Source organism: Ammospiza nelsoni, chromosome 24 (genome assembly GCF_027579445.1).
Source record: "Ammospiza nelsoni isolate bAmmNel1 chromosome 24, bAmmNel1.pri, whole genome shotgun sequence".
Taxonomy (NCBI): domain Eukaryota; kingdom Metazoa; phylum Chordata; class Aves; order Passeriformes; family Passerellidae; genus Ammospiza; species Ammospiza nelsoni.
The window spans coordinates 6,356,361-6,369,292 of record NC_080656.1 but is presented as its reverse complement, the minus strand read 5'-3'; the positions used below and the strand labels follow the sequence as shown (position 1 = coordinate 6,369,292).

The 12,932-nt window shown below is 48.4% G+C and overlaps 1 protein-coding gene across 1 annotated transcript; it reads right to left on the bottom strand.

Annotated features, from left to right (window-relative positions):
- Positions 1–1,256: 1,256 nt before the first annotated feature.
- Positions 1,257–11,190, bottom strand: POU2AF2 (POU class 2 homeobox associating factor 2). Its single transcript, XM_059488460.1, has 5 exons — positions 11,011–11,190; positions 8,832–8,941; positions 4,216–4,258; positions 2,902–3,206; positions 1,257–1,917 (listed from the first exon to the last, which is right to left on the bottom strand). The coding sequence occupies exons 1-5, from the start codon at positions 11,018–11,020 to the stop codon at positions 1,519–1,521; spliced, it is 867 nt and encodes a 288-aa protein (XP_059344443.1). The 5' UTR covers positions 11,021–11,190; the 3' UTR covers positions 1,257–1,518.
- Positions 11,191–12,932: the final 1,742 nt, after the last annotated feature.

Here is a 12,932-nt window from a genome sequence, read left to right as displayed (position 1 = left end):
GGAACAGGGCTGTATGTGGGGTCAGGAGAGCTGCAGAAACCCTGAGCTGATGGGGGAACAGCTTTGGCTGGGCAGGGTCACCCCTGGAGGCTCCACAGCTGCCACTCTGAGTGGAAGGGGCTGGGAAAGCTTCAAATTCCCCAGGATTTAAGGAGGAAAGGCAAGGAGGGATTGAAACACCTCATCCATTGAAAGCTCCTCATCCCCACACATTCCCTGGGGCTGGAATGTTCCAGAGCCTCCTCCTGCTGCTGCTGCTGGGGGTGCCAGGTTTAGGGGTGAGCTGGGGCCGAAGGGGGTGACCCCTCCGGGGACAGAGCAGGGTGTGCAGCTCTGGGAGGGCTCCATGACGGTGTTCGTGTGTGCAGAGCTACCTCTAGCGGCCACGGGGCTGGCGACCGGTGCCACTGGCACTGCCAGCCCGCCTGGGTGTCCCCGGGGCTGGTGACCGGTGACATTGGCACTGCCAGCCCGCCTGGGTGTCCCCGGGGCTGGTGACCGGTGACATTGGCACTGCCAGCCCGCCTGGGTGTCCCCGGGGCTGGTTACCGGTGACATTGGCACTGCCAGCCCACCTGGGTGTCCCCGGGGCTGGTGACCGGCGACATTGGCATTGCCAGCCCGCCTGGGTGTCCCCGGGGCTGGTCCTATTGGCACTACCAGCCCTCCTGGATGTCCCCAAGCAGGCCACCAGGTGGGTGTGGATGTGCTGTGAGCTCATTCAGGGTAAAAGGGGTGTCATGGATGGAGTATTTGGTGCCCTTGAGGGATGGTGAGGCTTCGTCGGGCACAGGTCAGCAGGCAGGGCAGTGCCCACACCCTCCAGAGCCCCCAGACCATTTAGGCTGGCAAAGCCCCCTGAGGAGGGATCCTTTTTGCAGAAAAAAACCTGAAGAGCACAGAGGGTTTTAACTTGGTATTTTACTGTGGTTTTTCAGGCTGAGTATTTTACTTGTGGGGCTGGGAGAAATCCCTTTCTGGAGGCACCAGAAGGCACCACCTGAGCTCAGTGTGGTGTGTCCAGTGATTGTGTTTCTGACCAGAGCACAAAGCATCACGCTTGAAGGAGCAGTTTTAGGAAGGTGTCTCAGAGATATTTTCTGAAAAATCTTTTAATTAGGATCTTTTCTTCTGAGAGGCTGGGAAGCTTCAGCTTCTCCCTGTTTTGCTGCTTTGGAATGTGATTTGGAGAATTGTTTACTTAACATGTGAAATTGTTTTTACTTGATGACCAATGACAGCCACCTGTGTCGAGGCTGTGAGCAGTCACAAGATTTTATTATCATTCTATTCTTTTCTAGCTTTCTGATGAAATCTTTTCTGTTCTTTTAGTATAGTTTTAGTATATAATTTTCTTTTAATATATATAATAAAAGAATAAATCAGCCTTCTGATACATGGAGTCAAGATTCTCATCTCTTCCCTCATCCTGGGAACCCTGCAAACACCACCACAGGAAGGAGCGTAAAATTTGCTTTATAATGGTCTGCTTCTCTTTCCTCCAGTTCTTCTCTCTCCTCAGTAAGTTCTCCTGCCTTCATAAGTCCCCCAGAGGGCACTTCCATCCTCTTTGGCCCAGGCAGAGTGCTCGGGAAGGTGTGGTGGCTCCGAGGGTGGCTCTGGGCACAGGTGGCTCATCCTGGAGGGCTCGCTGGCCACAGCCATGAACGGGGACAGGCTGTAGGGCGAGGTGGCAGCGTAGCTGGGGGAGTAGTGGGCATCTTCAAGGGGGTGCAGAGGGTAGGCCTGGGCTCCAGGGAGGGCTGGGCTCCAACCTGAGCCTCGGAACGGGGAAGCAGCTCCGGGTTCGGGCAGGGAGAGGCAGCTGGAGGTGGCAGGGAGCGCCTGCAGTGGTTCCGAGCAGGCACTGTCAGGCTGGCCAAGGCTCTCGGGTGAGGGCTGCTCCCAGGGCTCTCTCTGCAGGGAAACAGGGAGAGAAGGCAAGGAGAACGCTTAGGAACAAAAGCCTGTCCTGGAGGGAATGGAATTTCTATCCCTGGGAATGCCCAAAGGGTTTCAGTGGCTCTGGAGTAGTGTTTGGTGTTTCAAGTGTGAAAGGAAACATCCATCCTATCAGCAGTGATTGGTGTTTAAAGTGTGAAAGGAAACATCCATCCTATCAGCAGTGATTGGTGTTTAAAGTGTGAAAGGGAACATCCATCCTATCAGCAGTATTTGGGGTTTTAAGTTTGAAAGGGAGCATCCATCCTGTTAGCAGTGTTTGGGGTTTTAAGTGTGAAAGGAAACATCCATCCTGTTAGCAGTGTTTGGGGTTTGAGCTGTGAGAGGGAACTTCCATCCTATCAGTGATGTTTGGGGTTTTAAGTGTGAAAGGGAACATCCCTCCTATCAGCAGTGTTTGGGGTTGTAAGTGTGAAAGGGAACATCCGTCCTGGCAGCAGGGCCTGGGGCAGGGTCCCAGTAGGACTGACCAGCCCTGATCCCACAGGATCCAGGAGCTCTGTGGTGGGGCTGTGAGTGGAGCTGGGATAGGGAGCCTGGAGTCACCAAGGGCTGTTTCTAGAACCTCAGGGAGGGAGGGATTCATAAAACCATAGAATCACAGAGTTATCCTGAGCTGGAAGGGACCCACCAGGACCATCAAATCCTGCTCCTGGCCCTGCACAATCCCACCCCGAGCCTGGGGGCAGTGTCCTGTTCAGGGCAGAATGGGAGTCTCCAGGGATGGCTCCAACAGGAACAGGGGACAATGAAATGGAACCAAAGAGAAAAACCACATTTAGATGGAACCAAAGAGAAAAACCCTCCCTGCAGAGCCCTGTCCCACCTGCCATGGCTGCTCCTGTGACAGCCACATCCTTCCCCCACGAGCCCCCCTGACTGAACCCCACATTAGAGGGGGTGGCCCTGCCCTGGGGACAGAGCCATGGAGGCACTCACGAGCAGGAAGTGTCCCGTGTCACTGGGGAAGGATGGCAGCAGAGGGGGCACGGCTGGAGCGCTGAAGAAGGAGCTGGTGGCAGCCGGGAGAGGAGGAGGAGCAGCACGGTGCTCCCCAAACTGCTCGCTGAGATAGGGCTCCAGGAGGGCTGGGCAGCCCTGGGGGGCAGAGGGGTCGCAGGAGAAGGGCTTGGAGGCCAGAGGGGAGGGGTAGGCATCGCTGCCAAACTGCTTGGTGCCGTGGAAATCCAGCTCGGGTGGGAAGGGTCTGCGCACGCCGTAGTAACCAGCGGTGGTGGGAGAGCCTGGGGACAGAAAATGGGGTGGGAAAGGGAAAAGTGTAAAGAAAATTCTAACAGCTGCCACAGAATGATGGACACCCCTATGATGGTGCAAAGCAGAGCTCTTTTCACTCCACCATCACCCAGGAACCCACCCTGTGGCACTGTAGGACACGAAACAACATGAGCACACACTGCTGCTCTCAAGGTAAAAAGGGAAGTTTAATTTCTGACTCCAACATTTATAGTTTTCTAAGAGTGACAGTGGATTGGAGGGTGACTGCGCCACCTCTCCAATGACACTGCACAAACCAACAGCCCATCAAATTTCTCCTCCTCCATGAAGGAATGCAAAACAATGAATATATAAACACACTTTATTTACAGAAAGTGTGTGAGAAAGTTTGCTACAAGAATGTAAACGTCAGAAGGCTTAGAAAATCTTAAAAAATCAGGGTGACATCCCTGCCCTGACACAGGTGTGTGGGCACAGAGGTGCTTTTGGTTACACCTGGTGACTCCATCGGCAGCAAACCCAAAGTGTTGGGGGAGCTTTAAATAGGAGGGCAGGGGGATGGAGGTCAGCTCAGCCTGTGCTTCCTCCTCGCTGTGCCACAGCCCTGGGGAGGAGGTTCCAGCCTCACTCTGCTCTCCCTGCCCGAGAGCCAAGGGATGAAACAGGTCAGCTCCTGCTTTTGAGCCTTCTCTCTGCAGCTCCAGGGAAAATGGGAAAACACCGGAGGAAAAGGAGCTCCAGGGAAAATGGGAAAACACAGTAGGAAAAGGAGGGGTTCTGCACAGCTCCTCTGCTAAAGGAGGTGGGAACTGCTTTAATTACTCAGTTTGAGGATTTTATACAAATTATTGCTGTTCTTTTTTTTGTTTTGATTCTTTTAATTACTTTCCTCCTGGGCTCCCTCTGAGGGGTGGCCCTGCTCTGGGGCTTGTTCCACATCCTCTGGAGGAGAACAGAAGGGCTGTGCCAACCCTCCCACCTGCATGGAAGGCGTTTAGCATGGAGGGCAAACCTCACCTGGCATTTGGCCAAAGGGTGACTGTGCTGTGCTGGTGCTGCCCTGCAAAAGATAAAGAGATGTTTGAAAGAATGACTTTCCAAAGCAAGGCAGCTCTCTGAGTGGGATTCACACACATTATTTCAGCCTGGCTGCTGTGAGGGGTTTAACTCCATGATTTCCTCACAGGAATTAACAGATGTAGGCTAAGCAGAGATTGTGAAGGTCTTGTGCAGAGCTGCTAAGAGGAGGAGTATCAACATAACTGGCTTCTTCCTCCTGTCCCACAGGGTCCTCAAGGCAGGCAGAGCGCTGAGGAGTCCTTGGGTGTTGGCACAAACCAGGCAAGGTGAGATGTGAGATCTGAGTGGCCAAAAGGGGCAGATTCCAGCTCAGCTGGGCTGGCTCTGCTGCCCCACGGCTGCTTTACCTGGCCCTTCCTGGGAGGGTGGGTGGGTGGAGAGTTCCTAAATCCTATTTGGGTCCTACAGCAATGGTTATGATGATGATGATGATAATAATAATAATAATATTAATCATCATCCTCTCCTCTTGTTCCCAGGTAAAAGAGAATTACCCCTGGAGTGGTGCTCCCAGTGCCTAATTCCTTACAAAGCACCTGGCCAAGGCATCTGCTGCTCTGGAATCCCCCTGAGCTCTGGTTTTGGGGGCTCCAGAAAGGAACAGAGAGCCCCAGCTGCCCTGCTGTCACTCTGCTGTCACTCTGCTGTCCCCTGCCATGCTGGTGGCACGCTCTGTCCAGTTTGCATAGTGCAAACAGGAGGTTCCTGCCACAGCAGGCAACCAAATTTCGAGGTTTAGATTTGAATTAAATTTGCCAGCTCTGAGGACTTCCTTCTGCTGCAAGGGAAGGTTTGCAGCTGCTCCCTGCTCCGCCATGGAAATGAGCCCTGAGCCTGCACGGGCCACACGGGCTGAGGAGGTGACAGGAGGTGTCAGGAAGGAGCCCCTGGGCTTGTGGACAGAGGAGTGTCCTTGTCACACGGGCAGGGCTTGCACCTGTCCCCAGCTGAAGCCATCCCATGCAAATCCAGGTCACTTTTAGAGGGAAAAGCCAAGCTGGGAGGTTCAGTTGCTGCCCAGAGCACAAGGGGCTGCAGGGATGCCAGCTGGGATGCTCTGCCAGCTCCCTGGGCACAGCTGGCAGCCTCCAGCAGGGATCATTTCCAGTTACCAGAGCATTTAATCTTTGATCCTGTCTGTTCAACAGCCCCTGGACCTGCCTGGCTGTGTGTACACACCTGTGCTGAGGAGTCCCAGAGGTGCCAGGAGCCACCAGGGCTTTGCCTGCCTGAATTCAGTGCAGGAGCCTCTGCTGCAGCCCATCCGTGGCCTCATCAGAGCAGAGCCCTGCATTTCATTCCCCTCCTTGCTCCTTATCTGCCTTAATTGAGACCCATTAGTTCATTTCCTCCCTGCTCTGCTTCCTTTGCCTGCCATGGCAATGGGAGCCTGGATCTCCTGCAGCTCTGCTCAGCCTCCCTGGGGCCCAGAGTGTGTCCAGCTGCTGATAAGCTGGGCTCAGCCTGCCCTGCCCGTGGCCAGCCACAGATCCTGCCTGGGATTGCTCTGCTGCTTCACTGCCTCCTAACTCCCCTACAAACCTGCCTAAATTCAAGGATCCAGCTCCAAATGATGACCTGGCCCTGCCCTGTGGCAATGCTTTGGCATCAGGGCATCCCCTCTCTGGGGGAGTGGAGCAGCTGAAGGAACAGAAATCCTCCATAAAAGCAAAGCTGGGCCTGGGCAGGGCAGTGCTGGCTGTGTGTCCCTGCCCTGGGAGCGCTGAGCAATGAATCCTCTTTAAACCACAGCACTGCACTGCTTCACCTGTGCAGGTACCCCCTTCCACACCTCAGAGAAAACAGGAATCTTTTCACAGGAATCCTTTCACCCTGCAGAGAACAGCTGCAGGTTTCCCCCTATGCAAAGGAAAATCCAGAGCCTCCCTAAATCCCAGCCCTGAGCCCTGATTTTGGGTGGGTTTCCTCACAGCACCCCCTGACTTCCATCACTCCATATGTGCAGGGCCTGGCTGCCAGGAAATTGTTGAAACCTCATCCCAAAACTCTGCTCTGCTGAGGCTGAAGGCTGAGGAGAAGCTTAGATGGAGGTAGGACATAAAGAAAGTTATAGGGTGGGAGCTATCATTTGTTTAGTCAAAATCAACTGTCTTAATTAGACTAACTTTCTGTTATTCTGCTCATTCTAATCCACCTTGAATTCATTCATAGACTATTCCTAGGCTAAGGAGGAGGATGAGTGAGGAGGTTCAGGCTAGGGTGGTAGTAGAGGCCTGGCACCAACAACTGCCCAGGGCTGGTTTAATTCTGGAGCAAAGATCACCCTCAAACAAAAGATGCAGCTAAATGACCCTGCATCACCAACAGCCACAGGGGTGTTCAGTTATCTGCCCCTGGCTTGTTTTCTGGGTTATATTCTGCCAGACAAACAGAGCTGCACTCCCAGCTGCTCTTTTCATGATACGTCCAAGCAAATACGGATGTTTGCCCTGCACAATCATTTTTTGTCTCTCGCAGGGAATGAGCAGCAGGGCTGGTTTTGCATCACACACACACACACAATGCTGGTCTCTGAGCACAAAGCCCAGGACAATAAAGCCAGGAGGGTTTTACAGTCCCAGGGCGTTTCCTCTGTGGCTGTTGAAGCTGCCGCCTCCACACAGGGAGCAGGTCACTGGTGATAGCACCAACAGGAGCTGTTTTCTCAGCTGCTTCCCAAGAACTCTGTCAGGACCCAGAACATCCCTCTGGCTGTCCTGAGCAGCCCAGACCCTGCCAGAGGGCTCAGAGTCCCTGGCACAGAGCCCAAAATGCCCCCATGGGTTTGATTATGACCCATGGAGCAAACTACCGACCTTGTATGAGCCACAACAGTTTAGGTAGAATAATAGTGAAGTTAGCACAGGGTGGAAAAGTAGATTTTGGGGTTTTTGGTATGGAGGTTCAAGAGGCAAGATGGAGGGAACTGGGTGTGTCCAGCCTTTCTCCTTCTTCTTCTTCTTGGCCTCCATCTTCTGCTGTGATGGTGGCACTTATAGATTGGTTTAGAGTAGAAGCTCACTGTCTAACATAGGTGATGGGTATTGGAAAGTAATTGTAAATATTGTACACGTACTTTCTAGTATAAAGACATAACACCACCCTGGGGGTAGGCAGAGTGCCTGGAACTGTCCTGCTGGACGGACCTCGGCATGGCAGGAGAAAATTTTTTATAGATAAGATAGAATAAACAACTTTGGGACTGAGAAATGAAGAGCCCTGACTCTTTCTTCAAGCTCTGGGCTGGGAAAAGAGACTTTCAAACTCTTCTCAGGGTCACTCTGATCAGCTAGAGATTCCAAGAGAACTCTTCCTAAATATCTGCCTGCTGGGAGTGTGCCCTGCCCTGTGACTCTTCCCTCAGGGGGCTTCTGCCTGCCTGCAGCAGCTGAGCCTGTGGGGATGGATGAGCGGCTGGATTTTGCTGTTTGGTGATGCCCAATCCTGTTTTGGGATTTTTTCCTGCCTGTTTTGTTGCAGAGTTAGTGGGCCTGAAAGTCACAGCAAGTAAGTCACTGTGAGGCTCCTTCAGTATAAAAAAGAAGGCAGAGGTGAATGGTTTTTGGGGAAAAAAGCATCAGAACTCCCAATTTCTGCTGTCAGTGATCCCAGGTTCTGCTCCCTTTCTCTCCTTGCAGGGCACAGCTCCTGCTCCTGCTCCTCTGCCACTGCCCCAGCTGGAGGTGAGGAGCTTTGCCCAGCACAGGGGAGTGCCAGGAGCACCCAGGGAAGGTTCTTTGTGCCACTGGCTGCCACCACATCCTGCCATCACAATATTGTGTCCCATTCTGGATGCCACCACCATATCGTGTCCCCTTCTGGATGCCACCACATCCTGCCATCACAATATTGTGTCCCATTCTGGATGCCACCACCATATCGTGTCCCCTTCTGGATGCCACCACATCCTGCCATCACAATATTGTGTCCCCTTCTGGATGCCACCTCATCCTGCCATCACAATATCGTGTCCCCTTCTGGATGCCACCTCATCCTGCCATCACAATATCGTGTCCCCTTCTGGGACAGCCTCACTTTTCTGGCTGGCAATTGAGACGTAAACCCAATGTAGTGCAGCAGGACTTGGGTTTGCTGTTGCCATAGAAGCACTTGAAGAGGAAATCATCTCTTCCAAGCTGATGCTTGGCCTCTTTCCAGCCCATCACATCCCTGCAGCTCCCCTGGCACCCTGAGAGGAGCTGGAAGGAGCTCAGCGTTCGGGGAAGAACAGATATTTTCAGGGCACTGACTTGTCCAAGTGTAGCTGCTGGAAAAGGAACTTGGCTTGGGAAGGTGTCACACGTGGGATGTGAAAGGAAAAGGGGATTTAACATCACTGCCATGCTTGGAAAAGGGGAAAAAAAAAAGGGCTTTGAGGCATTTAAGGTTGAGAGATCTGAAAGTCAAGGAGCCATCATGTTTTGGGGCATGCGTTATATTAATTATATTAATTCTATCAATATTGGCAGTGTCCCAGACTGGTTTTGAAGCAGAGGGTGGGATGAGGGAATTTATGGGGTTAAAAAGGGGGTGGGGGACGGGACGGGACTCACGCTGAAGCGGGAGCCGCTGCTCTGCCGGGATCGCTTTTCAGCCAGGAGATCCTTGACCGTGTGCTTCACTCGCACCCCTTGGTACACGCGTTTGCCGAAATCTGCAGGGACTGAGCGAGGGCAGGGTTCAGGGAGAGCACAGAGCAGCCGCGAGAGGCAAATTCAGCCCCTCTGTGCGTCGGGTTGGGAGGGGAAAGTACAAATCTGCAATTCTTAGATCTAGAAATACAGAAGTATTTGTAATCTAGAAAGATATCTTTCTAGGTATGGAAATTATCTATTATATATTATATATGTAATTATATAATATATATATTATATTTTCAATTTTATATGTTATATATATTATATAATATAATATATAATATATAATATATAATAGATAATATATAATATATAATATATAATATATTATATACTATATATTATATATTATATATTATATACTATATATCATATATTATATATTATATATTATATATTATATATTATATATTATATATTATATACTATATATCATATATTATATATTATATATTATATATTATATATTATATATTATATATTATATATTATATATTATATATTATATATATTGTATATTATATACATTATATATTTTATATATAATAGATAATATAGAAGAATATATTATATCTAATATATTAATATTAGATATATTTATATATATATAATGGGAATATATATATATAATAAATTATATATATTCCCATATATAGAAATATATAGAGAGAATATAGAAAATGTATTTATTATTTAGATAGATAATATTAATATTAACAAAATATTGTGGTTGATATTAATAGAATATTCTTTTGGGAAGGCACAAAGGCTCCCTGCCCTGGCACCTGCAGGGTCTGGCTCTGTTTTTTGCCCTGGAGCCCAGCACAGCCCAAAGCAGCTCTGGGTGGCTTTGGCACGAGGGATCTGCCCTCCCCCTGAGCCCGGGCTGGATTTTGGGGGTTGCACAGAGACTGTGGCACAGGTGAGAGCTGGGGGACAATGCAGGGACAGTTTTTTATCCTGCCTGAACCCAGCTGGCACCTGCGGAGCCAGGGAGGAGCATCCACGGGGGCTTTTATTGAATTATCCCGGAAAAAACCTGCCTGCCTTTGAAGCTAATCCCTTGGAAAACACACAGGCACGCTCTCCCGAGGCAGAGCAAACTGCCAGGGCACAGCTGATGTGTTTGATCTCCAGGACTTATCATTTGGCTCTTCTGCCCCTCAGGATGTGTCCCTTGGCTCCGTTTCTGGTGCCATTGTGGCTCCAGGTGCACACACGCGCATACCAGGAGAGGTGGGAGGGTTTAAACAACACACTGCTGCCTTGGCCTTGCCCCAAATGGGTTTTTTATTATTTTTGAGGTCATAGCAGCTGCAAATTTGGCCGAGAGGAATTTTATGTTGGTGTTTGAGTGCTGACTAGAGAGCTTCAGCCAAGGCCAGGCACAAAGCAAACACAAAGCAAGGGAGAGATACCCAAAAATGAGGTGGAGATGAGAGTACCCAAATAAAAAAAGCAACAAAAGTGGCCAGAAATGGACATCAGCTCTCCCAGGTGGAGGAATTCCAGCAGGCCTGGTGCTCTGCAGGTTTCCTGACACCTTTGCTGTGCTCTGAAGGCATTAGAAAATCATTTCCACACCCCTCTGCTGTTCTGTTCTCACATCCTCACTTATTCCTCTGCCCAAATTGTTTTAATTCAGCATCACTCAGCCCTCTAACCCCGGGCTGAAGCTGTCACACAGCTGGACCTGTTGGTGCCTGTGGATTATCCAAAAATCTTCAGACAACTCTGCCACTGGCAGCACTGGGGAAGAAAATGCTGATTCAGGCCTGAGTTTAAATAATTTCCAAGCAAACTGAATCCAATTTCACATCACTTTGATCTAACGGCCTTTTGAAAAAAAAAAATAAAAATAGGAACAAAGCATTGCCCTGTGAAGGAATATAAATTCATTCTGGAGAAGGCAGAATATTAATTGATACTATTAAATTCTTGGACATTTAAGATGTCACATGTCTATTCTAGACAGATTTTTTTGTTTTTTTTTTTTTTTTTTCAATAGGAGCCCAAGGACAGCACAGTTTGTTCCTTCCCTGATATTGCCATGAAGATTCCTCAATTTCTGAGGAGCTGAGCTGCTGGAACTCACCTGCTTCCATTGTTGGTGCTGCTGACGAGTCCCAGCTCCCAGATCCTGCAGGAATTTGGGGCAGATCTGTCCCTCATCAGCTTCCCAGAGCAGAGTGAAGCCCGTGCTCATAATTCCCTGGGGAAGTTCCAGCTAGCCGGGCGGAAATGGGTTTTTAGAATTTAGGGATGTCTCCAGCACCGTGCCTCGTTTGGGATTTGCTTAAATGCAAATCCCTGGATCTGTGTTTGGCTCCACTTTGCATGGTCAGTGTGGGTCCTTCCCCAGGAGCTCCTTCCTGCCTGAGCTGACATTCCATGGAAATTTCAGGAAAGGAAAGGAAATTTCAGGAAAGGAAAGGAAATTTCAGGGATGGAAATTTCAGGAAAGGAAATTTCAGGAAAGGAAATTTAAGGGAAAGGAAGGGAAGGGACAAGGAAAGGAAATTTCAGGAAAGGAAAGGAAAGGAAATTTCAGGAAAGGAAAGGAAATTTCAGGAAAGGAAATTTCAGGAAAGGAAATTTCAGGAAATTTCAGGAAATTTCAGGAAAGGAAATTTCAGGAAAGGAAAGGAAAGGAAAGGAAATTTCGAAAGGAAAGGAAAGGAAAGGAAAGGAAAGGAAAGGAAAGGAAAGGAAAGGAAAGGAAAGGAAAGGAAAGGAAAGGAAAGGAAAGGAAAGGAAAGGAAAGGAAAGGAAAGGAAAGGAAAGGAAAGGAAAGGAAAGGAAAGGAAAGGAAAGGAAAGGAAAGGAAAGGGGAAATTTTATAACCATTTTATTACTTTTAAACTTTTAAAAACAAGTGATTGGCATTTTTCACACGGTTAAATCCCCATCCTGTGGCTGCTCAGGGCAGGTGTTTGCTGTGCTGGCTGCAAAGCAATTCTGTTGAAAACAGAGAGAGAACAAAAGCTCAGCCAGGCTTTTTTGAGATGAAAACCTCTTGCGTGGGGTTTTCTATTCAAAAATCATCACACCCGCATTTTCTGGGGAGTTTGGTGGAGTTGGGCACGTGTTTGCCACTCACATCAGGGCAGAGGCTGTTGTGTGTTGGCACGACACACTCTGGGCGTCACAGACATTTTATGAAAAATCCTTTAATCCTTTTGCTAGGATCTTTTGTCCTGAGCAGCTGAGAAGCCTCAGAAACGAAATGTAAACAATAAAATGGGTATTTTATGATTGGCTTTTCACAAATATTCAAATGAATATTCTATGTGTTGTGTTAGAAAGTGATGCTGTGTTAATTCTCTTAAGTGCTGTGTTAAATATAGTTTTAGGTTATAACAAAATGTTAAAATAGAAACGATGCTAGGTAAGATACCTTTTTTAAGGAAGGACTTGCTGTGAGATAGCAGCCACAGGACACCTAAATCTTTCAGAGAAAAAGGGAATTCTTCTATCTATCTATTTATTTATTTATTTATTTATTTATTTATTTATTTATTTATTTATTTATTTATTTATTTATTATTAACTTATTCGGACAAGGGAGTAAATTTATTGCTTCCTTATCAGAAGAAACGAACTTCTTCCTGCCTCGCTCAGGCTTAGCGACGCCGCCAGGATTCAGGGTAAGAAGCTGACACTGCCCAGCCAGAATCCTGTGTTTGAATGGAATTTATGCATCATGGATGAGCTGTATGAATATGCAACAGGCTGTTGCTTTTAATGGTTAATCCTCTGTTAATGTGGGTCCTTTTTTGGGCTTATTTTACCAAGAAAAGGTACTCGGACTGTCCGGACTGTCTGTAACTCTTTGTTCTTATTGTCTCATATTGTCCTAACCCAAATTGTCCAAATTGTTATTACTCTAATTATATTTCTATTTTTATTACTATTTTATTACTATTAAAGTCTTTAAATTTTAAAAGCGAGCGATTGGCGTTTCCACACTGCCATTACCCACGACCCTAAACAGCGTGGGAACCTTTGTGCCACAGC

Excerpts from the sequence above, each read along its gene's own strand:
- POU2AF2 (XM_059488460.1), bottom strand. Across the intron at positions 3,207-4,215 it reads ACCCTTTGGCCAAATGCCAG|GCTCTCCCACCACCGCTGGT; the intron begins GTGAGGTTTGCC and ends TTCTGTCCCCAG. Across the intron at positions 1,918-2,901 it reads ACACGGGACACTTCCTGCTC|AGAGAGCCCTGGGAGCAGCC; the intron begins GTGAGTGCCTCC and ends GTTTCCCTGCAG.